Raw genomic sequence first — 25,630 nt, 5'->3', positions numbered from 1 at the left:
GGTATGGTCATCTCTACTGAGTTGTACACATGGTCTGAGCTCCATCAGGTTTGCGTATTTGACTTCACGCCGGAGGATTACGCCGCATGACCTGGAGAAAACCAAACTGGCGCGACCGACGGTTCTGCACTTCATTTGCTCTCCTTCTAGAGCAGCCGTCATCGTGTCAGAATTGCAACAAGACGACGAATGGGACCCCGCCACAGTGTATGAACCAATACCCGTTCGTACATCAGATCCTCCTACTCGACATATCTAATGTATTGCGCTTGCAAAGCAAGGACCGATGCATACCTGAAGAACTACCTGCCCTGGTTGAAGTACTTCCTCATATATCAATATTGAGGTATGTTGTCATTCATCGAGAACAACCTTGAAGATCCAATGTCTTATCTGTATCACTATTCGTGATTAGTCCCAATGCGGAGGAGGCCCTGTCGCTTCTCTCCATGCCCGCGACACCCACTAGGATTCTCATAGAAGAAGCGTGCCATAGACTCTTAGATCTTGGAGTTGGGCGCGAAGGGCATGGATCTGTTATAATCCGGAGCGGGGCGATGGGTGCATATGTCGCGACAAGAAGAAGAGGCGGAAGGTGGGTGGACGCATTCTGGACAGATGCCGACAGAGAAGCGCATATAGTCGACGTCACCGGTTAGCAATCCATTTTCCACTATACTTCCCTTCTTCCGACCATCTCCACACAGGTGCAGGGAACAGCTTTCTCGGAGGACTTGCTGCAGGTTTGCTGTTTACGGACGGCGATGTGCATGAAGGTGCGTGGCACCTATAGTACGGTCTCGCACAAACGTTGATATGTTCGTCGTTGACCAGCTACACTGTATGCCACGGTTTCAGCATCATTCACCATCGAACAAGAAGGTTTACCTCGACTTACACACACTGAAACCAACGACGGCGAGGCGATTGAAGAATGGAATAGAGACTTGCCTCGAAGGAGGCTCAAAGAGCTACAACGACGCCTGCACAAAGTTACAGAGTAGACAATAGATCGTAGAAGAATTACGGACAGTTTATGGTACGTATCAGCGAGCGTATGATCATACAGCAATGTACAACTACTTGTTCGGGTGTCTCTCACAGACGATATAGAGTGATCATTGTTGGGCAGTCTGAAACTTAGCTCGACTGGCCGCGAACAGCTCTTCTTGCCGTCGGAGGAGTTCTTCTTCCGTTAGTCCAGATAACTCAAATTTGGAGACCTTCTTCTCCCGATCCTAGACAGCATAAATGGTGAATCCAGGCAGAGAGTAATCTATTAGGCTACTCACTTTCTGCTGCTGCTTGTGGTCTTTCAAGACATCTTGCACTTCTTCTGTGAACGACTCAAAACCAAGCCGCTGATGCAGTGTTAAACGACTGGTACGAAATTCGAAGGTAACCTGAGGCAAACCTTCAGAGCAGTGATAATATGCTCAGGCGCAATGGTCTTCTTCGATTCTTGCTCGCAAATCTCATTTGCTTCTGACGATATTAGATGAATAAATTCTGCGCATTGCAATACGCAAGCGTCAGCAAAACATGAAGGGCAAGAAAGCTAAACAAGTACTTCACCTACACAGCACTCAATCACCAAATCACGCGTCTCCTTCGCGCAACTTACGTCGCTGGGTAACAGTTCTAATGTTCGACAATGTTACGAAGTAGCCATGAATGCGCGAAGTTCTCGTACCTGCAATCATCTTTCCGACTGTCGCTTTCGGCAGCGAGAGCTCCTCATCAGTCCCTGGTGCTCCAGGATGTCCTTCACGATCTGACATAGTATCCTCGTGAGAGTGGACACGAGCAAGCCTTACAGAGCGCCGAAAAGTTTGAGGTACAATTTGTGAGGATCAGTTGCGCGCTGAAAGAGGCGCAGGATGCTTTAGTTTTATACGCGTCGACTCCATATTTTCAGAGTCCGCACGTGTTTACCTTGATCACAACCATGTCTGCGGTCAGTACTCTGCCTCGGCCATGTATTCTTTACTCCAACGACTAATCTTTTTATGGAACGATCATGAACCATTCAGGTTAACCCAGTCAACCCCAAGCCATTCATCCAGGAATTGACCGGCAAGCCGGTATACGTGAGGCTGAAGTGGGGGCTCGAATACAAGGGCTTCCTTGTCAGCACCGATGGATACATGAACCTCCAGGTGTGTGTTGCATGATCACTAGTACTGGACTAGAGTCACCGTATCCCAATTCCACAGCTTGCCAACACAGAAGAATTTCAGGACGGCAAGTCTAACGGCGCTCTAGGCGAAGTGTTCATTAGGTGGGCTCATTCTTTCCGTCGATTCCACGTCGCCAGACTTACGCGTCCCTCGTTCGATATCGCAGGTGTAACAACGTGCTGTACATTATAAGTGGCATTCTTTCACTTTGTAGCAATTCTTGACTAACGTGGCAACCGGACAACACAGAGAGGCTCCCCTAGAGTGAACATCCCGGTACCGTCTTTGTAACATTACCGTCGTCGCATGGCGTCAAAACCTATCGTGACTTCGGCGCTGCAGTGACGAACAGAAGAGAAGGCTCTCATCTCCGTATCTGCTTTATTGTGGCGTCGAGGTACATATTCTACTCATACTCGACATTGCTCGTTCTATGTTGTAAAGTTCCAGAAGCCGTTCTCAATGCGATGCTGTCCAACACATAAATTATCACGGTCTCCTGGCAAGCTTAAGTGCACAAGAATCTATCCTCGCTGACGTACAAGAGAAAAGATCTACACGTATTGGCAGAACAAAGGGAATGGATGATCTAATACAATCGTAAGTCCAGCCACACTCACGCAGTCTACCTCTGGAGACAACCTGATCGTCTTGACGACCTTTCGTTGTGTCGTAAGAGATCCCTACTCTTTGTCGCCATCAGATTTGACAGGTGATGGCATGTTAAGGCCAACCCGGCGAGCTGTAGCCTCAATTCTTTGTTCCGGCGTAAGGTCATGCAGGGGATTGTAACGGTCCAACAGCGTCTAGCCATCGTTGCGCTTAGGTTCTGACTGAAGCACTGCACAGATGACAAAGCTCACCTTGTGCATTCGTTGTGAAGTCAAGAAAGTTATGACATCCTGTATGTCATGTTCAAAGTCGGCCGACTGCTCGCCTCGGGGTCGCTGCTCAAAGATTGCGCGAAAGTTCGAGGCGACAACCGGATTCCTCGTAGTTCGTGGCGAGATCGACTAGGCCTCCAAAGATCAAGCTCAGACTTGGGAACAATAGGAAGAAAACGTACGGCCCTGTTCACCTCTCGAACAATCACTCGGTAGGCGGAGAGATGGGACATGAAAACGCTGGCTACTAGCCGAATCGAGCGAATACTGCTCAACAGTCTTGGCTAGATTCGGCTAGTGGCTTGAACGCCACGTGGTTATCTCGACTCGCTGTCCTTTGGCTGCGCTTTCATCTCGGCCCCCAAATATTATGCTTCGCAACACGGCTCGTGTTCGTCGTTGTGGCTTTGATTCCCCGAACATATAAAGCCACTGATCTGACCTCTTCTGCAAGCTGCATCCTCTCCACACCCTCTGGACGCGTCAAGTCGCACAGTAGCCACCGCGTCAACACACCTCCTCTCACACATGGCACGTTTCCGTTGTCCAAGTGCTTCCGCAGTTGACCTTGCTCCGTCTGACATCCCTAATGATGCGGCGGCTCGGGTGAGTCTACATTGCCACTTGTATTGCCCCTGCTTCTCATCCCAGTTGTAATACCCTCGAAGTTGCCCAGACACAGGTCGCGTATTGCAATCCCGTCGAAGCACAACAAGAAACATGGTAAAGCGAAGACACCTACGGGCATGAATGCAGGCCAAAAGGAACATATGCGGATGGCATTAAAGAGGGAACAGCTGAAATCGCGGCGAAATCAGCCTCAGTGGTCGTTCATTTACGTGTCTAATGTGAGTCTACTTATTTCTGGCTCGTTATCAAGTTTTGACCGTCGCGCAGCTCAATTCCAAGATCTCGGATGCCGAGCTGCAAAGGACCTTTGAGCGGTTTGGTAGAATTAGGCGTATCATTCGGCGAGCCAGCGGCGGTATTGTCGTGAAGGGCTATGGCGGAAGCGACCCGTCAATGGACCGTCAATATGCGTCCATACAGTATGTGAATCCATCATCTGCCAGGCGGGCACTCATCCTCAACAAGAGGAAGCTGAATGGAGTTGAGCTTGTGGTCGGCAGCCCATCCATCCTCACTGCGATACTACACTCACTGAACACTGTCACAGGTTTGCTTCAGTGCTGCCGATCTCCCGGAAACTGCAAGGATCATCCAGGAGCACATTAGACGGAAGCACGGACCCCCTCCTCGGACGTTTAACCTAAAGAACCCTTGGACGTTTGTAAAGTATGTGATTGTTGCGCTCCTCTTTAATACCCATTAATCCCTTTCTTAGGCGTCTTACAGTTCATCGTACTCAACGTTCGATTTTTCCTGACGATTCTCCAGGTATTTCTCACAACAGGCATGTGGCAATGGGGACGTCCTTTGCCATGACTGTCATGTAGCAACCGATTGTTACTTCCTACCTCTCCGCTCTCTCTTTGAAAACCAAGACAGTGCAGGTTAGCTATTATTTCTAGCTAAGCTGTACTGTCTTACGGTCTTCCTGTCCATCCGCTTCCACAATCTTTTTTTTGCCCTTTGTACATAATTAGACTTCAATTCATTCTGTTCCCCACTTGTAGCACAATAAACGTGACGGCGTGAACTAAGATGGAGAGGAAGATCAATAAGTCCTATGATAGAATAGAGTGTCTTCGTAAGCGAATCAAACCCAGCCGTCGCGAGAATATCCTCGTCAACAGCTGGCGGCCACCACGGTTGGCCAACACCAATCCGAGCAGCTCCATCTGAGCTGATTCGGTCTCTCGCTCCCTTCCTTTTACCGTCCGGCCCTGCGTACTGGATGGCAGCGACCTGGTAGTATCTACGCAGGCGTTAGAGGTACGAAATTATTCTCGTCCCCACTGTTGGAGCAGCAATTGCTTACTACATGCCACAACAGTGTTGTCTAGCTGTTTGATCGTTGCAAGCAAGATAACCTTCACTGCCATGGACCCTATGACTAGGAGCCCTGCACTCAATCCTGCCTCTACGCCTTTTTTCCCTGGTGGCATGCGGGGCGGCGAGGATGATGGAAGACTCGGTAGCTCCGGTCTGGCTTTCAGACTTTCGACTAATCGGGAACAGCAGTACAGCACTTCCTCGTCACTCTCGATCTCTCCCTCGGACTATCGTTCTGTGAGATCTTCTCCAAGTCCTTCGCAGGATGACCGTGGCAAGTTGGATGTTACCTTGCAGTTCAATCCCGCAGGCGCAGGTTCTCGTTATTATCCGGCAATCAATACGACGGAGGCCAATAGAGCACACTCCATCGCTCAGAAATCGTCCGTGAACGATATGACTCTGTCGAGTAACTTAGGCGGAAGCCAGTCGGGAAGTGTGTCGGGTTCCACCGAGACCACACCTGAAGGGGAGGAAACCCCGGGGCCGTCCTCGTCTAATGGTCAGTTGGCACCTGGAAACTCGCTCCATGGAAACAACATCTTAGGACGCGGACAGCACATCGTTACGCCTCCTGTGGTCTTGGATACTGGCGCCTCAAAATCGTCGTTCATTCATGCGCCATTCGCTTCATCATCTCCTGCTTCATCCTTAGACTCTGGCAGTCATTTCGCATCCAGTGCGGATCTGTCATCGAGCTTCGAAGCTCAACTAAGGGCTTCTCCTTTTATTCACGAAATACTAGATCGACTCGCTCGTTGCGAGTACTCGACGCGTGCGATACAGCGCGATTTAGGCGATGTTAATCGCAAGGTTGATATCTTGGTGGAGAAAGCTCTGAATGCAAATACGAACGGACCTCCGGAGTTCAAGGACCCTTTCGCATCCACTTCTGCTGTGACTTCTTCAAACGGCTTCTTCTCTCCCGGTCTCAACCCGGCTCGGTCATCTCTAAGCGCCAGTATAGCCCCAAACCAGACTGCCCCGACAGACGACATCACCTCGATTTCGAGTCGATTGAATACTCTCACCACCTCTGTTGGTCAACTCCTCGCGCTACAGACGCAACAGATTCAAGCGACATCGGGTCTTCAAAGTGCCCAGTTGCTCGGTTCGGGCATACAACAAGGCGATCTGAGCTCCAATCAGACCCTGTCTCAAGCAGTTACTGGTTCGATACTTGGTCACAATTTATCTAACCGCCCAGACATAAGGTCAGGTCCCCGTATCCCAAATCCTCCCATGCGCACTTGGTCTGCAGGCAATTTGGACATACCACTGCGTGCTACGGAGTCGCCCGCGGGTTTTCTAGGCCGTCAGGATTCAATATTCAGGGACAAGCGCCGTTCTGTGTCAGGGCTATTGCGCCGCGATTCGGTTGGGGTACGTTTTTCTATCTCTGGGTCTTCCGGTGGCTGCCACTGCCATTTGCGCAGTTAAGTTTATCTGATTGTGTGTCATCTGCCAGGGGGAAAGTCTATCGAGTACTTCATCGCGTGATGGCGGACCAATAATAACAAAATGGGAGCAGCTATCTCTTGCACCTGAACTGTTACGCTCATTGAATACGTTTGGGTAAGTTCAGTTCCCATATTATATGTGGTAATCCCTCATACGCTCGGCGTGTTCAGTGTCGGGCCACCAAACAAGATCCAGCAGCGCGCGCTGCCTTTTCTGTTGAGGGGCGCCGATATCATAGCTCAAGCGCCCCCGACTCAGGAGCGGATTGCGGCTTATGTGATTCCCGCCATACATACCGCTTTGATACATTCAATGGCACGGACGCCCATCCGTGGTCCACTTGTGGTCATGATCTCCACGACGGTTGATCAGGCTACACAAGCACAGCGTATGATTCGTGACCTCGGCGGACCCATTGGCATCAAGAGTGCCTTGGGTGTCGGTTCCGCTTCAGCCACCAGTGACCTCAGTCAAGAGCTGCGTCTTCTCCAGCAGAACATGCCACATATCATCTGTGGCACACCCCAGAAACTGCATGCTCTCTTCACAACTCCAGGGGGGTTATCCGGTTCTGAAGTGCGATTCCTGGTGCTCGATGAGGTCGACCAGTTGATAGCACGCAATCTGCACGATTTTGTCTTCAACATCATCAAATTGCTCCCTCCTCCCCGGTCGCGCGCGATCGGCACAAGTCCCTCTAGTGTCACTCCTGGATCATCTGCGCAATCTTCGTTCCCGATCTTCGAAAACGGCAATAGTTCCTCTCTTGTTTCACCCTTCCAGAATCCTGCGCGTAGATTCTCGGGGGTGGGATCATCTCCACCAATCGAACTAGCGAACAGTGGGTCTTCGCAGCAAATCGAGCGCCAGACCGCTCTCTTCTCGAACACTGTTCCCCAGGACGTTCTCAATCTCGCTTCGGCAATCCAGCTCCGGGAACCAGTTCGAGTACTCGTACGCCGCGACGGAAACGTCACGCATGCTGACACGAGTCAGGGTGCTCGAGGCCTTCGTCAGTTCTATCTGTATCTTGCCTTTACTGCTGGCGGTCGTTCGGATACTCCTTTACCTTCCGGTGGGTTGGGGATCATAGGCTCTGGTCGTGGTGCCTCTAGTGCCGAAACAGCGCAGGCTCGAGAGTGGAAGTTGGACGCTCTCGCCGATATCTTTGACGACATTGAGGTAACCCAGGCTATTATTCACGTCGGCGGTATGACTGCTCTGGATGCCGTGGTCTACAAACTTGCAAGTCGTGGCCTGGAGGCTGTTCCTCTTGTGAGTGAGATTGCGTTGTGGGGAGTCACCATCGAGACTGACTGCTCTTAGCACGGTGACATGAATGCTGGAACCAAGCTGGCTGCGTTGAATAAATTCCGTAGCCCTACTGGTCTCATGCGGCAACCAGCTACGAAGGTCCTGGTGGTCTATGACGTTCAGGTCAAGACACCTGAAGTATCGCAAATACCTCTCATCATAAATTACGGTAAGCATGGTCTTGAAGTGTGCTGAACTCACTGACCTCCCTTTAATCTGCTGTACCTCCAGATCTGCCCAAGGCCGTGGAAGAATATGCCCATCGGTAAGCCATTCGATGTTTTCATAGTCGGGTTGCCTGACCGCGTCATGATAAGTGTTGCTCCTGCGATCGCTCCCAGTTACTCTCGTGCGGGTGTGATCATCAACTTTGTGACAGCTACAGGTGGCGATGTAGAGATGCTGCGCTCTATAGAGTGCTTCTACAAGTAAGAGTCGACTTACTCTTCTGCGCGGAGTAATGAACTGAGCAATGTCTTCTATTCTCGCCTTCAGGATTAAATGCGTGAGTATCATTTCTACTGCTTGAGTCGTGGACTTGTAATTGACACTCTTCCAGCCCGAAGTTCCCCTTAGCCTGCGCGACATTGTCTAATTGCCGTCTCTCTCAAGTCTGTGTATCCCTATCTCACTGCTTTCTCGGTTGAAGCTTTCTCGTCCATTCATGCTGCTTGCTCGCTATTTATATCAAGACGCGTTGCGCATTCTACTGTGTTATACCCTTGATCATCCCACACCTATCCAGATGTCTCCTTACTAGTCGCAGGGTCTACGCCCTTTGCCTACACTGTATACTGTATAGTTTCCACTGAGTCCCTCAGGTATTACGAATGGCGTCTATCCTGTCGTAATACGGACAGTGAGTATCTTCAATGTACTATCTTCGCTGCAGCTTGCTAGTTCCAAGTTATCACTGTATGGTCGCCATATTAGACGGTGGATTTGATCCACATGTGCGATGCTGATGGACATTGAGTTGTGAGGGTCGTCATCGCTTGCAACGATATCTCACCAAGAGTTCATGGTCAGGTCAAGCCTCCATTCTGTTGCGTCCGCTTCAGCAGACGAGTATATAAGAATCCCCCCAGATTCGAGCCCTACAGCCAGTCTGCGTCTGGCATGACGATGAACCCTTATGAGTGCCATCGAATGATAGACACCACTAGCCCACCTGTTGTCAGCATTTACAGTTGAAAATCCGATGGCGGTTGCAGCCTCTTTGGTCTTTATGGTCGCTACAGCAGTCCACTTATCCCAGGAACTTGTATCTTTAGGATGCCATATCTTGACCTGAAACAGCGACCAGATGTAAGTAACACACACATGGAGGTGATTTGAGACCGACAGTTTTATCGCGAGACGCCGTAGCAAAGATGTCGCCTTCATGCGCCCAAGCACAGTCCCATATTATGCGAGAATGCGATTTATCGGCCGTAATTGGGGCATATCCGTCTGGTGATTGAACGTTTGCCAAAGCAACGGACAAATAAGAAGACCATGCAAACCTTCTCCGTTCCTCTCAAACAGGCGCCATGAGCGATCTCGGGATACTGAAAGAATGAATCTGTCGTCCGGACTGAACGCAATCTGGGTCACCGTTAATGCATGACCTGCCAATGGTAATCCCATCGGCTGCCATTTATCCGTATCATAGACACGAATAACAGCGTGCTCGGGGCTTGTGGCCTTACATGCTGTCGCAGTCAATTTCTTGGAACTGGAAACAGCTAATGCTATAGACTGCGGTATCATCATTATCATCAGAGGGCGGATAGGCAATGGACGGCAGACATACTTCGTAACCGTGGCCGAAGACCTTCTCAATCTCTGGCCAGAGAGTGATCGCGGCCAGCTCTCCCTCGAACGGTCGCCTTCTTGTGCGATCGGCATCATGCCAATCGTTAAGCCTTTCGGACTGAGAATTGACTACGGATTTATCAATGTATATGGCCAGAAATATCCATCACAACACTCACCTTCGCTCACAGCTTTGTTTGACAAACCGAGGGGGGGAACGGTGGCCGCCCGCGGTCTTTCGTTCTGAAAGCCAACCTCAGCCCCATCAGATATGATTTATGTCGGGAACGTTTGCTCACCTCTTCCACCCCAAAATGAGCTGTGCCTAAATTGTTGATGACATCGACGAACTCGCGTGGTGCTTCGAAAACACGGGCAACTTTCTCGTCTGCGATGCTGACAAAACGTAGGGCGTCTATGAACGCGACCCCAACAAGGTCATACCCATGGACTTGAGGACGAGCGAGTTCATGCCATACTGGAACGGATGAGCCATCTTTGTCTGAAGTCCGGACTTCTCCATGAATCCGAGTTGTCTGGTCAAGCCTGCAAAGCCCTCAGGAATAGGCTGGATTCGACATGCGGAGAATGGAAACCTACCCAGCAGATATCAGGTATTCGCCATTTGGACTCCACGAAAGACCTCTGACTGCGGCGTTGTGCCCGCTGATGGCACCAACTTCGCCCCAATCCTCGTTGTGATTACTCGGCACTCCACTTTCGGCATTTTCATCGGTAGCACTGCACCGCCAGCGTCTCCATCCACCACTCCAACCCCACGCAGATGCTTCGAAACCACCACAGGTCCAAAGCCCACCAACGAAACCTCCTAGTCTCTGGCCTCCTACGTCGCCAAATCGTTGTCTGTTAATCCATATTGAGGACGATCCATCTGTCGTTGGCGTGATGATTGTGGAAGGAGACCAGAGAATGAGGGAGGAATCGGTTGAGGTGGACAAAAGTGTCGGGACAGAGGTTGAAGGAGAACGGGGACGCCAGGAGAGCGAAGTTACACCGGCTTCGTGACCAACAAGGAGAGCATCGAATGTGATGGAGTACTGCAGCGCACTACTTGTGGTCATTAGCAAGCCGACACGTAACACGGGGAACACAATCACTAACCCATTTTGACTCTTCACTGTCAAAATATGGCGCTTCAGAGAGATTTGGCGACCACCCTCTTCTGCGTCAGTGAGATCTCCCAAGGAGACTTCGAACGCGTCAAGCAATTCGCCACTCAAGTCGTTCTCGGGAGCCGAAGGAGTAGCTTCCGTGGGTTTCTTGGTGAACGGCTCTACATTCCACAGTCGAATTGTCGCATCTTGAGAGCCAGAGGCCAGGATGAGAGGTTGGTCATCCAATACAGGCTGTCGGAAAGCAAGACCTTTGATCCAATCTTCGTGCCCGGAAAGCACGACAGACGATACAAACTGTCCACAACGTGAGTGGAGTTGAAATTATCTAGGGGAGTGAACAGCGTTACCAAGTCTTCGGATCGAGTCCATATCTGAATATGCCTGTCGGTGCCACCAATGGCAAGAATAGTAGCTGGAAGAAATAAGACTGCATAAGAGAGCTCAACGAAGCGTGATGCAGACCTTGTGTTTGCGGCAAAGTGGAGACTGCGAGCGAGAGGGGGTACTCCCCTCTTAACGGAATGGTTTGCACTTCGTCGAATGCATCTAAGCCGGCTGGTCAATTTTCCTCAGCTCACACAAATAATGGATGCCGTGCCTGACTCATTTCTTGACGCAAGACTCCAAACCTTGACCGAAGAGTCAGAGGCTCCTGTTACCACAATCTCATCGAGCGCTGCTAGCGCGGAGACAGCTTTCTGATGTGCCTGCGTGACACAGCTTGACTTCCACTGCAGGCGACCATGTTATTGAAAGAAGTCCGCTAAGCATACATGAGGCAAGCATGCCTGTGTGCCTTTCTTGGTCCACAACCTCATTACACCCTTGTCATCCGCGCTAACGAAACGGTCATCCTGGATGAAACGTACGCAAGTGACAAGACCCTCGTGCCCAGGTAGAGTCTCATACACCCCGCGGTCATACTCATCCTGTGGACAGTAAAAAGCGTTTTTCCAGAGATTGGGATCCTAGCGTACCTGGACATCCCACAACGCAACTAACTTGGCGCAGCCGAAGGCTATCAGAGAGCTTGTAGAAGCATCTGCAGCATGAGAATGTCTATTCGTCGACGCAGATATGTAGGCAACACTCGCGGACGCCATCGAGCGCGACGTTGACCTGGAATCAGCAAGTTACGGTTCAATGAGGTTCACATACAAAAAGTAACTTTCCATTCTAAGCTAAAATCGCGATCACGTGCTTGCTATACGTCAGGTTAAATTCAGAGCCGTCTTGAACTTGACTCAAGATCTTGGATATCATGGGCATCCTGGGTATAGGCGTTGATATCCTCCATGTGCCTCGTCTCGTTTCCCTCATCGAGCGCAGGACGGATAAGCGTGTTGCGGCCCGCATCTTGAGCAACCAAGAGTTCGCCGTATGGGAGACCTTGCCATCATCCGACCACGTTCGGCGAACTCGTTTTCTCGCAGTTCGGTGAGAATGCCACTTGTATGTTACTTTGTAATCTCTAAATAGATTATGATCTCCCAGATGGTGCATCAAGGAGGCCGCATACAAAGCCATTTATCCTCTCGCTAGGCCGACGTGGAAAGACCTGACTTTCCACGGCTTGCAGGCTGGCAAGAACGACACAAAACCCACTTTAGAGTATCGATTTACCAGCTCTTCTCCAGCCTTAGGGAAGATACACGTCTCCGTCAGTCACGATGGAGATTATGTATTTACCGCGGTCCTTGTCGAAGATCCACCAACACATGCAACATCTGCCCAGTTCTGCCATCATACAAGATGAAGCTATCCTGGCATTCGCATGCCCTCATTGGCTTTTATCGCATGGAAATACAGACGGACAACCACGATCATATCGTCCGGACTACAAGTACATTTACTTCGAAACTCAAGGCATTCATACGGCCTGCATTCACGGAACCTTGATACCAGCTTGGAAACCGGGGCGCTCTAGCGCCTTCGCCAGCCACCCCTGAGCATCGAAAGTTATAATCAGCCGCTTACTCCACAATCGAGGCGAAGAAACATACCTTGACGTGGGGCCACTCATCGAGGCTCTCCACTCCCGCGATCTGGTGGAATCTGATCCATGCAAGGACGTTTATGTCAGCGATGCTGTACGTGCCTCTTCCAGGCCCAGCAAGCCAGTCGCGATCAGTCAGGCGGATCTCGAGCACGCCGTATAGACGCTTCGTCTCGTCCAGGTAGCCTGCCTAGCAATGTCAAAACATAGCCGACGAGACAGCTGAGATCAGGCGCGTACGCTTTTTCGCGTACGGGACGACTTCCGGAGCATACCGCTGGAAGTGGTTCGACTGTCCCTGCATGGGGCCGACTCCTCCGTGCTACATACACCGTCAGAACCTACAGGCCCTCCGAGAGGGAAGGCTTGACTCACGGCGAAGAAAATCCACTGCAGCATCTCGCTGTAGTTGTCCGCATCCTTGTCCTTGTCGAAGCCGAATTTGTTCTCCTTATCATAATGCTGTTGGAGGTATAGGAGGATCGCGGCAGTCTCAAAGACCACGAAGTCCTTTCGGGAGCGGTCAACAAGCACCGGGATGCGTCCGTTCGGGTTCAGCTTGATGAACCAAGGCTCCTTCTGGACGTTGGTACTGATGTTGATGGAAAAGACGCTGTGTATTCGCGACAAAGTCAATTGCCGTGGACACGGGCGAGTCGATTGTTGGAGACTCACTCGTAATCGGGTCCTTCATATGTTTGCTTCAGCTCTTCGAGGAAGATGGAGACTTTGTGACCGTTTGGTGTCGGACCCGTGTATAGGAGGAGAGGTTTAGACATGGTGTCTGCTTAGAGGGATGTTCTGGAGCACCTCCAGTGCCTCATCATCTCTCCCTCTTATATCACCAGTCGATCATCGCTGTCCAGCCGCTAAGTGAATTGGTAAGCTAGGTAAGGACCACTAAGCAGCGGAAGCGCAGATGATGCAATCGACATGCTTCCTGCACCACTAGCTATCAACGTATATCATCCCGTTCCCTTGCTGAGTGGTTAACGTTACATTCTGGCTGAGAAAGCAGCAAGTGCTGCGGCTATATAATCAATGACGAACGGTCGACGGAGCCGAAGCAAGGTTCGCATCCGATAGACAACACTAACGTATACAGGAACGAGCACTGCAACGGCTATTGTATCCGAATACGGTGGGTACAGATCTACTAGATATACTGCATCTGAGACACTAGAGGAGTTTGCCCCACCATACACATCGCTGGGCCGAGCTGACATTGGGCACGATACTGCCAATATTGATATTGCCTGATGAAGTGATGAGGGCATTGTCCTTGTGCAACCACGGTCACTGGCAGCACTCGCTGAGCAAGACCTGTCGTCAGCGAACGCTCACCGCATTGACGCCCTGCATGTTTTCTATGGCTCCGAACCACGCATACCGTTCCACCCATTGCATGTCGTCCATAAATGCCTGCGTAGCGTCCATGAAGGTGACAATGTCCTGCAGTGAACATTGGTTATCCGCTTGGTTATAATTCTGGGTATTGCAAGAGCGTCAGAAGGGATCAAACAAAACCGCATAAGAATCATACCTGGCATGCCCATTCTGTGACCCAAATAGGTCGTTGGAAAGTCTCATAGAAGTCTTCCAGATAGACCACGAATGGCGTCGAATTAATATCATACCAATGCAGGGCAACGAAGTCGACGGTGCATCCTCCCTGACATGCATCCAACCATTGGAGTAGCCATTGCTTCCCGACAGGCGCAGAGCTAGGTGCTGGAGTCCCTATCAGGATCCCTTGAGCCTTAAGAGGCTCTAAATATGCCCTTCATAGAGACGCTCCGTCTGCTGTAGATAGTTTGGATTGAGCTGACTGCTCGGGCTCATTGAATCCCAGGGCATGGGTGACATGTTGGTACGAGATGGTGTTGTTGATTGAACGTTCCCAGTCGGATACCTGAGATTCACGCCAGAGCATCGGGACGAACTCTAGCGTTTGGTAACCCACGGAACTAGGGCTCCAGGTGTAGTACCTAAAGACGTTGATCGAAATGAGATAGAATGAACTTAGAAATGTGAAAACACGTACCATTGAGCCCTGCTTGTGATCATGAACTGGTTCATATCCACGTACGGACCATTGGGCCAAGCCAATCCAGCTTTGGAAGAGCTGCCTCACAGCACGCGTAGATACATTAGATGAACGTGCAACAGCACGACGCGGAAAGGATACCAGGATAATGAGAAGAAGAGCTAATCGGTAAGCTGCCATCGCAGGGATTATCTATGCAGAAAGCTCGGTAAGAATAAGGAATTAGCGATGCACGGGCAATTAACCGCCGGTAGCAGTAGGCTCAGCGTGGCTTGCTACGCATTGGACATGATATCAGAGGTGAGCAAGAGCTGGCTTCCATCGTGCTCGCACAAAAGCACTCACCACGTGACAGACCCGTAGTCGGACGCACTCGACGCACTCTGAAATTGTCCCCGTAACGCTGACGACTGAGTAGGCGGGCAGGCGGTCGAAGATTCACTAAACGGATCAGTGCTTAGAGTGCTTGTAGCTACCACGAGTTAACAGTGTACTCACCTTGCTACAGCTCTCTTCTGATAGGGTGAACAATTTCCTCCAGAATGTGAGAGCACGAAGATCCTCGAGGATGCATGCAGTAAGCCATTCCTCGAGCTTCACAAGTTCCACAGAGATATTCACTACCTCCATTTGCCGGAGAAGCTCCATAAGTCCGGGAAGCCAGTGCTCAAGAATTTCTTACTGTGCCGAGCATCTCCAGAGTGTTGAGGTCAGAGGAACGTACTCACGGAACGCAATCTGCGTATGGCTGTAAATCGTGGGGATCGTCCGAGCGCATGGAGCAGGGCGTAATGTAATTTGTGTGTGTACATATGCTACAACCTTAACAAAAACGTTAAGCGGATATTACGGTATGTCCGAATTCTAGGATGGACACTCACATTCGTCCAGTAATGGGATTGAATTCTCCACAATTATACGCGTGAATGCAGACGGAACATCACCCGCGAAAATGAGGGACGATACTGAGATCCTAAACTCAGATAATGACAATGAGTACTCATCCAGTGACAAACTACTGACTACTCTTGCTCGAGAGTGGGACGTGGCCACCAATCCGGCCACCAATGTGATACGCCCCACGTCCGGTCATCTCCATCAACCTTGAGCTCGAATGTCGCTGTGCCATTTTCCACAGCAGAAACATGTTCCAAGCGTAAGAGGGCAAGACCAACGCCATGGATCGAACTAAGGAGCTTCCCTGTCCCACGTGGCCGTGGTTTTGGGGCACCATCGTCCTGCGTAGAGACATGGTGGGTACGAATGTCAGTATCCGAAGGAAATTGTGTTGCGTCGGCAGTTGTGTCACTGAGTTACACCTCGTACATTAGCATGTCATCATAATTGGTATGTCCGGAAAAACATACCCGCTGTCCTCAGGATGAATTACCACGGGTAGGATTCGCTTGCGCAAAACGCCTGTGTGGTACGTGCGGACCGTCAACTCCTGACCAACGTAGCAGCCTTTCCTGAAGTCGACTGTCAAGGAATCCCAAGAATATTATCAACAATAAATCTCCAAAGAATATAGATATACTGACGTGCGCCCATGATATCCAGGTTAGAGTCCATGGGGAAAGCATGGGTGGGTGGGATATCTGTGACGCCCTCGGGCACGCCGTTCAATATCCTGTGTAATAGGTAGTCATCAGATGATGCGACATCGTGAGTCGATGCCTCCTGTGCTGCATGCTACTCAGAGTCTCAACGCATTTGAAGTAGTGCCATCGCTCACGCTTGTCTCCCTTTCTCACCAGCAAACGATGACCCATGCCAACTGCTCTCCGGTCTCGCAGCACTCCCGCGTCTGCTCCCCATGGCCATTCTGGCTCGCCATCCCAGACAGGCTCTACCGCTCCACTCCGGACTGCATTCCACTGTCTCTCCGTCTCCCACTTCTTCTCCTCGTCGGAGCCCCATGCAGACCAGACATCATATTCCTCTGTTACATCACGCAGCTTGACCTTGGAGCGCAATACGTATTTCTTGAGCATAGGCAACAGAGGAGGTGCCTCGGACGACCTGGAGTCGCACTCTATGAGGTAGCCCCGGTTTCCGCTGGGGCTAGGATGAGCATAGATAAATACGTCGTACAGGACTCTACCCTTGAAGAGTACAGGTCAGCATTTCAGTAGTTACGATACGAGATACTTGCCTGTGCGTGCAGGAAGGCAGAGAAGAAATGGTTTTGCGGAGATTTTGGTATAGTAGAAGCAACGATGCCATTCAGGAACTCGGCCGCATGAGACCCAGTCACAGACAGGATGGAACGCTGAGGAATAGGTGCGATCGTAGGCACATTGCGAACGAGAGCGCGAACGCTGCGAGGTAGCATATCCGAGTACTAACCAGTCCGCGCTCTCAGTAAGTAGGATGTGCGAGCCATCCGAGTGACCGCGGACGAGAACTTCGGGAGAACTTCGGGGGTTCTCAACTGCACCTTCCACTCGATCCATGTCCTCCTCCTGCGAAAATCTGCGCGCAGCTCTCAAGGAGTGTCTGTTGTACTCGGATTGCGTTGTGAAGCAAGGCCACTTACCCTCAGAATGTCTCCGAGAGCACACCAATGAACTCCCGGAGCAGTGTCAGGCTTTGCGGCTAGCGACTTTTGAGTGCAAGAGAGGCATGGTGCGTCCTCGTATAACCTGGCGATCTTCGGCATTGATGAATCAACCTTGCGTACTACGACTAGTTGGATATGAGGAAACGATTCCGGGGGAATAACGTCAATGCACCGGTATTCACCCCGTCGCATCCAACAGAAGACAGTCGATAGGATGGAAGAATACCCCTCCTTGTTCGCGACATATGACTGGGTTGTACATACCTTTCTCGTATCTACCATCTGTTCCCTGAATTCCCTTATAGCTGTACACATTGTACTAGTAAGCAGCACCCGATTTTTCATCTCTGCGAATGCCCACTAATTCCTAGTATTATTGCTAGTCATATCACTCATACATGTATGATCAACAAGTAGGAGTCCACTCGAGACTTCACTTCGTGTTTCTTTGAATTTTCCCTCTCTCGGAATACTGAGGCACGCATGGTACTGGTGTGCAAAGTTCCTGTGCAGGAGCCGTTCAGCCGCATTCACTACTGCCGAGCAATGCTCGCCTTTGGTCTACAGAGGGAAATATCCATGGCGGATGGATTCCACAATTTCGTCCCTCACACGAAGGTGTATCCATCTTGGATTCATGTGGTATAGCGTACTTCGTGTACTGTCACCCAAGACTCATCTGGCCTTCCTATGTGTTCACGGAGGAACATCGATTAGAACTTTAGCTGAAGGTACAATTTGCACCACTTCTCACCGACAAAACTGTGCTCAGTGGTCATGTCGGTGAACATTCGTGAAATAAGAGATGTTTACCACATCAGAATTTACCAAGAAGCACAAGAGGGACAAAAATGAGGTTGACTGGCAATAGCCATGAATCACCTTAGAACAAAAGATTGGAAACCATGCCCAGAACAACGCTGAGGTCTGAAAAATTGGTAATGTGGCATTCGAGTGGAGGCAGAACACGGAACCCCCTAGTAAAAGGCGAGGGGGTTGTCTGATTGCAATACCTCCTGCCACAACTACGTGTGGTCAGAATGGGCAGACACGAGCCCGAGCTTCGCATTTTGTTGAGCTCGCGGGTATGCAGTCACGTTACCAAACCACTGAGAACTTGACCGTTTACACCAAGTTTACACCGACCCTAGTACGGTCAGATAGCACTTGAGACATGTCTCGAGATGATAAGCTCAAGGTCGTCGCTTCCTCTGCCTTAAGCAACCTCTTCTCTACGCACAAAGTGCACACACCGATATCTGCTTTTGACCTGCTCACGCGCATCATTGCCTCTGGTCCTCCCCCAGCAGGTCTTCTCCCAGGTCCAGAAATTCCGCCCTCATTTCGGCTCACGGACCTCTCCCGCTTCGAAGCCATCCTTGAAGGTTTCGCTGAAGAATGGAATTTTGGGCTCGTCGAAGTGTCGCGCGAAGAACGCGACGGCGGGCTTACTGTCATGGACGTGCAGCTCGGCGAAGCAGGACAGCAACAAGCAAGGGCGGTTGCACAAAGCAGGAAGCGTAAACGAGTAGTGGACGAAGATGCAGACTCAGCTGCTGGCGATTCTGAGGAAGATGAAGAACAGCCGAGGAATATAAAACCTGCGCCAAGCACCCTTGCCAGTCTCAGCAGAGACATGCGGGAAATCTACAACATATTGCAGCAGAGTACCGCGAAGGGGCGTCTACTTGCCGAACAGGTGTGTCTCGTCTACAGCTATCGTTCGCTCTTGCGACGACTGATGCTCTTCAGTTCCACACCGTGAACGGAAGCTTCGAGCCCATCTGCTCACACATAACCAAGGATGAGTGTGCCAAGTCACGGCGTCTCTCCTCGCAGTCTAGCGCGAATGGCCTTGCAACTATCTGTGACCGCATCCACTTCCGCCCGCTCCTCCGCCCCCATACTGATCCTACGCTTGGTCACTGCTCCTACTTGAATACGTGTTACTCCGAACCTACATACGCGCAGTCACCCTCTATTCCACCTCTTCCGTCGCATCGCGCCGTGGGATATGGCGCCCAGGGAGGGGGTGCTGTTAGCCTCCCTAGTGGGCTGGGAGCAGGCGGACGTGGTAAGGAGAAGGCTCCCTGTCGATATCTCCACTTCGAAGTGGACTGGGATACCAGCGACGGTGCGGCTTACGTGGAGAAACGCACCGAGGTAAAGAGGACACCGTTCAAATTGGGCATTGGGCTTGGTCCGACTGGGAAGGAGGGAAAGGTGATGAATATATATTTACCCGGGGAATGTCTACTTCTAACGTGAATCCACACAGCTCCCACCGCAGTGGCTTAACTGTGATTTACGCAGATTCGACTACTCTGTCCTGGGCAAATTCCATGTAATCATGGCCGATCCACCATGGGATATACACATGAGCGTGAGTTCTTCCGATTCGTTCGTGTATTTGTTCTACCCCGCCTCAATGGCATGACGCCTCTGCCATGTCTTCGTGCAGCGGTAGATCAAATCCTGGGACTGCAGAATATCCATTGATTCCCTTGCTACTCAATAGCTGCCATATGGCACCATGACCGACGATGAGATGCGCGCAATGCCCATCCCAGCTCTTCAAGACGAAGGCCTACTTTTTCTGTGGGTCACTGGCCGTGCGATGGAGGTTGGGCGAGAATGCCTACGTGTATGGGGCTATACCCGTGTCGATGAAGTCGTATGGGTCAAGACCAACCAGGTATTATTCTCTTAGCCGCCGAAGTCATCATGATTTCACATCACCTCCCATCACTTTCTGTAGCTCCAGCGGGTTATCCGCACAGGACGCACAGGCCATTGGCTGAATCACACGAAGGAGCACATGCTTGTCGGCGTTAAGACCGTGACAGACGCGGACGGAAAGCTGAAGTTCCCTTCATGGGCCAACCGCGGACTCGACACGGACGTTATTGTCTCCGAAGTGCGCGAGACGAGTCGCAAGCCAGATGAGGTATACGGGATGATCGAGCGCATGTGTCCAGGAGGAAGAAAGATTGAGATTTTCGGCCGGAAGCACAATACGAGGCCTGGGTGGGTGTCGTAGCTGTTTCATGTATTGAAAATGGTCGCTAATTTATGTTGCATTTCACTCCCGCCCAGTTGGTTGACGCTCGGGAACCAGTTGGGAACCGACCAGATCTATGAGGAGGACCTTGCTGCACGGATTAAAGCACGGTGCGTATCCCAAGCAAGCATCGTTTTCACGATGATTGGTCTCTAATTCAAGAATCCTTGTCACAGGTATCCGGAACGGGTGATCAATGCATCACAGGCTGGTGGAACATAGCAGATTTTGTAAGTCCTTGCAAACAAATTGTTGTGTAAATTGCTATCTGGACTTGGACATGTTCGTCGACTTGCTGTGACTACTCACGCTTGTACATGTAACTTTTAATGTATCTCTAAGATCAACTGAGTGCGGGACGCACTTTTGCGTCGTTAGGGCTGCGCGATGGTCCAAGTGACCATGAACCAGTGCAAAATGAACCAGAAGAACTGAGCAGCCCTACGTGTGAGCCTGCGTGAGCGCTGTGTGTCGGTTATTACCGGGGAATCGGGACAGCAAGTTCACCGTCACCGCGACGAGCACTACAGTCCTATTTTCCTTCGTTAGTCTGCTTCATTTCCCTGTCTGTTACTGGAGCTTGACTCTTCCCTATCCATAGTTAACGATGGCCTCAAAAGCAGCCGTAGCGGCGGTGGTAAGTGAAGACACATCACGCGGAACTGTGTCACTTAGTTTTACCCTCGGGTGCGAAGGATTTCGCCCGCGTTTACAACTCGCTCGGTCTTTCCAAGGGTACGTCCAAGAAGGCATGAGTTGCATGGGATGGTCGGGTCTGATTTTTTGGGGCAACACCAGAGACCATCGCCAGCCTGCAGGCGTTCCGCAAGCGACACTCAGACGCCCAGCGCACGCAGGCGCAATACGCCTCGCAGCCAGCAACAGTAGATCTTGAACACTACCGCTCGGTGCTCAAGAACAAGGCTGTTATCGATGAGGCGGAGAAGATCCTCCGCGAGTTTAAGCCCGTCACGTATGACGTGAGCGCGCACATCAAGGCTATCGAGACTTTCGAGGTTAAGGCAGTGAGTGTCTACTTCCGACGGCTCACGGTTACGCGTTTTCGGGGAATGCGACAGCTATTTCGGACGTGTTGTTGATCGTGGATTGTCGACTGCATAGGTCGCTTCAGCGAAGGAGACCACGGAGAAGATCGACACGGAGTTGAAGGATCTCCAGGCAACCCTCGCTAACATCGAGGAGGCGCGTCCCTTCGAGGATTTAACTGTATGTATACACTTCGTTGTCCCAATGTTGTTTCATATTCTCCACCTTTTATGCAGGTGGATGAGGTTGGCGAGGCACACCCCCAGATTGTCGCGACCGTCGAGACGATGATGAAGAAGGGCAAGTGGTCTGTGCCAGGTATGTTCGCGGTCGTTTTCTTTAACGCCGAGACTTACCGTGACGGGGTGCACTACAGGCTACAAGGAGAAGTTCGGCGATCTCTCTCTCATGTAATCTGTTGTCGTCATTGCAATAGAATTCGGAGGGGCTTGATGACGGGCTTGGCGAACACAATGGTCATCGACTATGTCTGTCAGGACAAAAATACACGCCGTCCCGTAAAAGATCAAAGAATACAGCAATAATCCTCAAGTCGTGTCATTCCTACCGCGCAAGCTATCGACCGCGAATAAATAGCAATTGGGATCTGACTATGCTACGGAGGTATTGACAGACAATCCTACACTCGACTAATGGCAGGGACAGACGAGGGTAGAGGTGCGTGTGGGTCGTGGCAGACATAACAGTGTGCAATAAGTGAGCCTATGGGAATGACAGAACCAGGGTATATCGGAGTGGAAAAGGCACAAACCGATGGAAACAAAGGAAACTAGAAAAGGTCCTCCAGTGTCATTTGTTTTACGATGTCCTATGGGTGAAGGACTAAGTGCGAATACCTCAGACACAAAAGAAGACGGCGTACCGTGTTCGACACCATCTGCACGAACTCCTCGAAGCTGAGCTTCCCGTCCCCGTCCTTGTCCGCCTCCATAATAGTCTTGTCTACTATCTGCTGCAGCTGTCCGTCCTTCAAGTTGTTTCCTACCATCATCTTCAGTACGAGGAACAGTTCTCCGTTTGATATATAATTATCCCGATCCATGTCGTACACCTTAAATGCAACTAGATTAAAGCAGTCAGCGGACACTCCAAACTCAGCAAAGGATGGACAAACATCGTAGCTTCTCTTCTCGCCCTCCTCGACTGCTAAACGCACTCAGTCCACCGACGAACTCCTGGAAGTCGACTGTGCCTCCACCGCTGCGAGCGCCGAGACCATCAAACGCTAAGGAGCGTTGGTCAAATTAAGACTCACTCGTCATCGAAGATAGCAATCAATCTTGACGCTAGAGGATTGTTCGCGATTTGAGGTATCTGCAGGAACTCTTCACGGTCAATAGACCCCGAACCATCGCTGAGTTACATCGAAAGTTAAGCATACATATTGAGTAGGACATATTACAAATGCTTCCGCACCTGTCTAGCTTCATGAATCGTTTCTTCAGACGCTCCAACTCGCTCGCATTGACTGGACAAAAACGTAGGCACGGACGTTTCATTCTAGGCTGCATAAATATGCCAGTGAAGGGTAGGACGCACAGTTGGACCGCTTTTGCATGTCCTCCATGAATTGGGATGCTAGACATTGCAGGGCAGGACGAAGTGCTGGTCAGTGGAGTTCGACCGCATACAAGGAAGGTTGCGAACGTGATTGGCCCATAATTGCTCAGTTTGCGCGTTTACTGTCACAACTGTTGGGTGGAAGGTCCAGGAATATGTCCGGTGTAGAGAGGTGGGGCGGAGGGGGAAGGCAGGAAATATGATAGCGGCGCGCAAGTTCCGTCGAAGTGAGCGCTGAGCTCGAGCGCCGCCTCCAGGACTTTGACCAATAACCACAAAGACGCCGTGAGAAAACATTCCCATCTCGGGGTGTCTGCCTTCGTGCCATCGCCCACGACGTCGAGGACGAGGATAGCCTATGCATATGATCTCGTGCAGATATGCGTTCAGGGGACATGGTGTTTTTGACCCTGGTCTTGCGTCTCTCTGTGAACCGCGATCATTCATACTTTCCAGAAAGCCGAGGATGATCGTGCACCGCCTTGCTCGTCACTTCACCGCGTTCCGTAAATCCAAAAGGTCCTTCTCTATTCTTAGTCGTCATCTTGATGCAGCTTCTACCGTATTCGCCTCTGCTGCGAGGCTCGAACGTGTGGAAGATCCAGAACTGGTGCTGTCTGACGCGCAGCGGAGGACCATATATGCACTGTCGACACCGCCTGGTAAAGCTGGGGTTGCTGTGATCAGAGTATCAGGGCCAGATGCTCTGAGGGTGTGGTCTTGCATGGTCATGGCGAACTCTGATGCGCGTAGCAAGGATAAAGCTCGCGAGACCGATCCGGAACCTTGGAAAATGCATAGATGCAAAATCATCCACCCGGAGAGTGGTGAGTCGTTAGACGATGGTCTTGCAGTTTTCTTTAGAGGTACGCCGAGTAGTTTCTTCTCAGTAGAATGGAGACGTGAAAGTGCATTGTGGACAGGTCCGAAGTCATTTACCACTGAGGACGTCGTGGAAATGCATATTCATTCCGGCCGAGCTATAATCGCCTCTATCCTGTCCGCTCTGTCACGACTTTCTTTCTGCCGCCCTGCCGAGCGAGGAGAGTTTACGCGGCGGGCTTTTGAGGGAGGCCGCCTGGACCTCACTCAAGTAGAGGGATTGAAGGACTTGATTGATGCCGAAACGGAGAGCCAGCGAAAAGCTGCGCTGAAAGCAGCTGGGGTGGGTAAGCGTACTTTGTTCATTCATAGCACGGCATAGCCGACCACGTGTATCAGGGAACTACGAGGGCGCGATTCGAGAGTATGAGAGACGAGATTATCAAATGTCTGGCTCTTGTGGAAGCACTCATTGACTTCGGAGAGGGCGAAGAGATTGAGAAGGGCGTATATGAGTTAGGTAACGTCGTATTTTCCTTTCTTAATATGCTCAGTATCTCAGACGTTCTTTTTTCAATAGCTCGAAAGCGGGCATTAGTGCTCTATCACACCATACAACATCACCTTTCTGACAACAGAAGAGGGGAGATCCTGCGCTCCGGCATTCGTTTGGCGATCTTTGGTCCACCTAACGCTGGTAAAAGCAGTTTACTGAACTTCCTCGGTAAGTTGACCTGAGAGAAGGCTGATTCCAACTGACTATACAGAATGTAGCCCAGCGAGAGGCAGCGATTGTCACACCAGTCCCAGGGACCACTCGGGATATTCTAGAGCTTTCATTAGACATCGGTGGCTTGCCTGTGATTGTCGCTGATACAGCGGGCCTACGGCATACCGACGATGTCGTCGAGAAGATTGGGGTGGAGCGGGCGAGACAAACGTTAGTCCTCCATTTATTGGTCCAATCTGAGATGCTTTAACGTGAATTACTGCAGGATAGACAAGTCTGATGTCTCGCTCTGTGTACTCTCGCTTCCCGAACTCACTCTCTCCGGGACTATCCACATCCCACCAGCCATCTCTTCCCTTATATCTGAAGACACAATTCTGCTCCTCAATAAGGCAGACCTTGTTTCTGCTTCGCATATTAACGCCATCTCCAAACTCCTCGGGGTGAAGCATACATGGCAGGTCAGTCTGACTTCAGGCGAGGGTACACAGGCGTTCTTGGAAGGGTTTGGTAGAGCTCTGCAAGAACGGTGAGTAGTCGTCCGTAGTGACTTTCTACAGGGATGCTCATACCATGCCCAGTTATGACATGCTGCAGGAGCGAGTTTCCGAGATTGAGGAGCCACTGATAACTCATTCTCGGCACCGTGCCCATCTTGAGAGTGCATCGAAGTTCCTTCAAGCGTTCCTGGACACCCGTGGGTTCTCTGCAATTTACCTGACGAAGTAACTGCTCATGCTATAACGTAGCTGCTGAGGACGTCGTGTTTGGTGCCGAAGAGCTTCGCTACGCAGCGCAGGCCATAGGGAAGATCTCGGGGTTGATTGACGTCGAGGACGTACTGGATGCTGTATTTCGTGACTTCTGTATTGGAAAATAACAATATTTGTCTGTTAATATTAAGTCTTGATTGCATTTTGTCTTGACACTCCAGTCATTTCCCAATTGTCCGTAGCCTTCGCATGGGCCTGAGACTACGCAACCGTTCGCAGTGGGATCTACAGATTCGAAGTTCAGTAGCATGTGGATCGACGATCTCGGACGGACCGAAACGA

General features: G+C 50.9%; 16 protein-coding genes across 16 annotated transcripts; 9 read left to right on the top strand and 7 right to left on the bottom strand.

The window, feature by feature from the left end:
• Positions 1–209: 209 nt before the first annotated feature.
• On the top strand, positions 210–1,004 carry SCP_0204430 (Ribokinase-like protein; the record flags this gene model as incomplete). Its single annotated transcript, XM_027754358.1, has 5 exons — positions 210–223; positions 278–346; positions 416–654; positions 708–776; positions 835–1,004. 5 exons carry the CDS (start codon positions 210–212, stop codon positions 1,002–1,004), a joined length of 561 nt encoding a protein of 186 aa, XP_027610159.1.
• A 114-nt stretch (positions 1,005–1,118) lies between these two features.
• Positions 1,119–1,781, bottom strand: SCP_0204420 (Negative cofactor 2 complex subunit beta; the record flags this gene model as incomplete). Its single annotated transcript, XM_027754357.1, has 5 exons — positions 1,119–1,238; positions 1,293–1,361; positions 1,415–1,509; positions 1,576–1,641; positions 1,694–1,781. 5 exons carry the CDS (start codon positions 1,779–1,781, stop codon positions 1,119–1,121), a joined length of 438 nt encoding a protein of 145 aa, XP_027610158.1.
• Positions 1,782–1,948: 167 nt separating this feature from the next.
• Positions 1,949–2,448, top strand: SCP_0204410 (Small nuclear ribonucleoprotein; the record flags this gene model as incomplete). Its single annotated transcript, XM_027754356.1, has 5 exons — positions 1,949–1,957; positions 2,034–2,159; positions 2,217–2,281; positions 2,347–2,372; positions 2,432–2,448. 5 exons carry the CDS (start codon positions 1,949–1,951, stop codon positions 2,446–2,448), a joined length of 243 nt encoding a protein of 80 aa, XP_027610157.1.
• Positions 2,449–2,863: 415 nt separating this feature from the next.
• On the bottom strand, positions 2,864–3,297 carry SCP_0204400 (hypothetical protein; the record flags this gene model as incomplete). Its single annotated transcript, XM_027754355.1, has 3 exons — positions 2,864–2,986; positions 3,044–3,193; positions 3,247–3,297. The coding sequence occupies 3 exons, from the start codon at positions 3,295–3,297 to the stop codon at positions 2,864–2,866; spliced, it is 324 nt and encodes a 107-aa protein (XP_027610156.1).
• Positions 3,298–3,592: 295 nt separating this feature from the next.
• SCP_0204390 (predicted protein) lies at positions 3,593–4,521 on the top strand (the record flags this gene model as incomplete). Its single annotated transcript, XM_027754354.1, has 5 exons — positions 3,593–3,670; positions 3,733–3,912; positions 3,962–4,186; positions 4,242–4,360; positions 4,410–4,521. The coding sequence occupies 5 exons, from the start codon at positions 3,593–3,595 to the stop codon at positions 4,519–4,521; spliced, it is 714 nt and encodes a 237-aa protein (XP_027610155.1).
• Positions 4,522–5,068: 547 nt separating this feature from the next.
• SCP_0204380 (predicted protein) lies at positions 5,069–8,390 on the top strand (the record flags this gene model as incomplete). Its single annotated transcript, XM_027754353.1, has 8 exons — positions 5,069–6,403; positions 6,489–6,595; positions 6,652–7,756; positions 7,808–7,964; positions 8,027–8,060; positions 8,113–8,223; positions 8,291–8,300; positions 8,355–8,390. The coding sequence occupies 8 exons, from the start codon at positions 5,069–5,071 to the stop codon at positions 8,388–8,390; spliced, it is 2,895 nt and encodes a 964-aa protein (XP_027610154.1).
• Positions 8,391–8,632: 242 nt separating this feature from the next.
• SCP_0204370 (Elongator complex protein) lies at positions 8,633–11,831 on the bottom strand (the record flags this gene model as incomplete). Its single annotated transcript, XM_027754352.1, has 15 exons — positions 8,633–8,756; positions 8,808–8,909; positions 8,967–9,085; positions 9,141–9,247; positions 9,301–9,535; positions 9,591–9,721; positions 9,772–9,835; positions 9,892–10,138; positions 10,193–10,660; positions 10,715–11,022; positions 11,076–11,140; positions 11,191–11,274; positions 11,327–11,459; positions 11,517–11,657; positions 11,706–11,831. 15 exons carry the CDS (start codon positions 11,829–11,831, stop codon positions 8,633–8,635), a joined length of 2,454 nt encoding a protein of 817 aa, XP_027610153.1.
• A 158-nt stretch (positions 11,832–11,989) lies between these two features.
• Positions 11,990–12,484, top strand: SCP_0204360 (Putative holo-[acyl-carrier-protein]; the record flags this gene model as incomplete). Its single annotated transcript, XM_027754351.1, has 2 exons — positions 11,990–12,165; positions 12,223–12,484. 2 exons carry the CDS (start codon positions 11,990–11,992, stop codon positions 12,482–12,484), a joined length of 438 nt encoding a protein of 145 aa, XP_027610152.1.
• A 129-nt stretch (positions 12,485–12,613) lies between these two features.
• SCP_0204350 (Glutathione S-transferase 1) lies at positions 12,614–13,503 on the bottom strand (the record flags this gene model as incomplete). Its single annotated transcript, XM_027754350.1, has 5 exons — positions 12,614–12,673; positions 12,732–12,910; positions 12,965–13,046; positions 13,100–13,337; positions 13,400–13,503. The coding sequence occupies 5 exons, from the start codon at positions 13,501–13,503 to the stop codon at positions 12,614–12,616; spliced, it is 663 nt and encodes a 220-aa protein (XP_027610151.1).
• A 1,004-nt stretch (positions 13,504–14,507) lies between these two features.
• Positions 14,508–14,803, bottom strand: SCP_0204340 (hypothetical protein; the record flags this gene model as incomplete). The annotated part of the gene is made up of 2 exons (XM_027754349.1): positions 14,508–14,712; positions 14,769–14,803. 2 exons carry the CDS (start codon positions 14,801–14,803, stop codon positions 14,508–14,510), a joined length of 240 nt encoding a protein of 79 aa, XP_027610150.1.
• A 990-nt stretch (positions 14,804–15,793) lies between these two features.
• On the bottom strand, positions 15,794–17,106 carry SCP_0204330 (Putative transferase CAF17; the record flags this gene model as incomplete). The annotated part of the gene is made up of 5 exons (XM_027754348.1): positions 15,794–16,079; positions 16,139–16,250; positions 16,313–16,456; positions 16,507–16,876; positions 16,927–17,106. The coding sequence occupies 5 exons, from the start codon at positions 17,104–17,106 to the stop codon at positions 15,794–15,796; spliced, it is 1,092 nt and encodes a 363-aa protein (XP_027610149.1).
• A 119-nt stretch (positions 17,107–17,225) lies between these two features.
• Positions 17,226–17,547, top strand: SCP_0204320 (Mitochondrial protein pet191 homolog; the record flags this gene model as incomplete). Its single annotated transcript, XM_027754347.1, has 2 exons — positions 17,226–17,399; positions 17,464–17,547. 2 exons carry the CDS (start codon positions 17,226–17,228, stop codon positions 17,545–17,547), a joined length of 258 nt encoding a protein of 85 aa, XP_027610148.1.
• A 961-nt stretch (positions 17,548–18,508) lies between these two features.
• Positions 18,509–20,617, top strand: SCP_0204310 (MT-A70-domain-containing protein; the record flags this gene model as incomplete). The annotated part of the gene is made up of 7 exons (XM_027754346.1): positions 18,509–19,033; positions 19,087–19,557; positions 19,613–19,717; positions 19,853–20,029; positions 20,093–20,361; positions 20,431–20,505; positions 20,572–20,617. The coding sequence occupies 7 exons, from the start codon at positions 18,509–18,511 to the stop codon at positions 20,615–20,617; spliced, it is 1,668 nt and encodes a 555-aa protein (XP_027610147.1).
• A 385-nt stretch (positions 20,618–21,002) lies between these two features.
• On the top strand, positions 21,003–21,856 carry SCP_0204300 (ATP synthase subunit d, mitochondrial; the record flags this gene model as incomplete). The annotated part of the gene is made up of 6 exons (XM_027754345.1): positions 21,003–21,032; positions 21,091–21,130; positions 21,194–21,420; positions 21,518–21,622; positions 21,679–21,760; positions 21,819–21,856. The coding sequence occupies 6 exons, from the start codon at positions 21,003–21,005 to the stop codon at positions 21,854–21,856; spliced, it is 522 nt and encodes a 173-aa protein (XP_027610146.1).
• Positions 21,857–22,232: 376 nt separating this feature from the next.
• Positions 22,233–23,123, bottom strand: SCP_0204290 (Calcineurin subunit B; the record flags this gene model as incomplete). The annotated part of the gene is made up of 7 exons (XM_027754344.1): positions 22,233–22,271; positions 22,326–22,525; positions 22,578–22,663; positions 22,719–22,817; positions 22,880–22,931; positions 23,003–23,041; positions 23,111–23,123. The coding sequence occupies 7 exons, from the start codon at positions 23,121–23,123 to the stop codon at positions 22,233–22,235; spliced, it is 528 nt and encodes a 175-aa protein (XP_027610145.1).
• A 366-nt stretch (positions 23,124–23,489) lies between these two features.
• SCP_0204280 (tRNA modification GTPase MSS1, mitochondrial) lies at positions 23,490–25,455 on the top strand (the record flags this gene model as incomplete). The annotated part of the gene is made up of 8 exons (XM_027754343.1): positions 23,490–23,889; positions 23,947–24,188; positions 24,245–24,365; positions 24,426–24,569; positions 24,620–24,785; positions 24,841–25,104; positions 25,157–25,272; positions 25,325–25,455. 8 exons carry the CDS (start codon positions 23,490–23,492, stop codon positions 25,453–25,455), a joined length of 1,584 nt encoding a protein of 527 aa, XP_027610144.1.
• Between the last annotated feature and the right edge of the window lie 175 nt (positions 25,456–25,630).

This window comes from Sparassis crispa (assembly GCF_003851025.1).
Source record: "Sparassis crispa DNA, contig_000001F, whole genome shotgun sequence".
In the NCBI taxonomy this organism is placed as follows: Eukaryota; Fungi; Basidiomycota; class Agaricomycetes; order Polyporales; family Sparassidaceae; genus Sparassis; species Sparassis crispa.
Note: the sequence above shows the minus strand (reverse complement) of the source record. Positions and strands in the feature narration are given on the sequence as shown.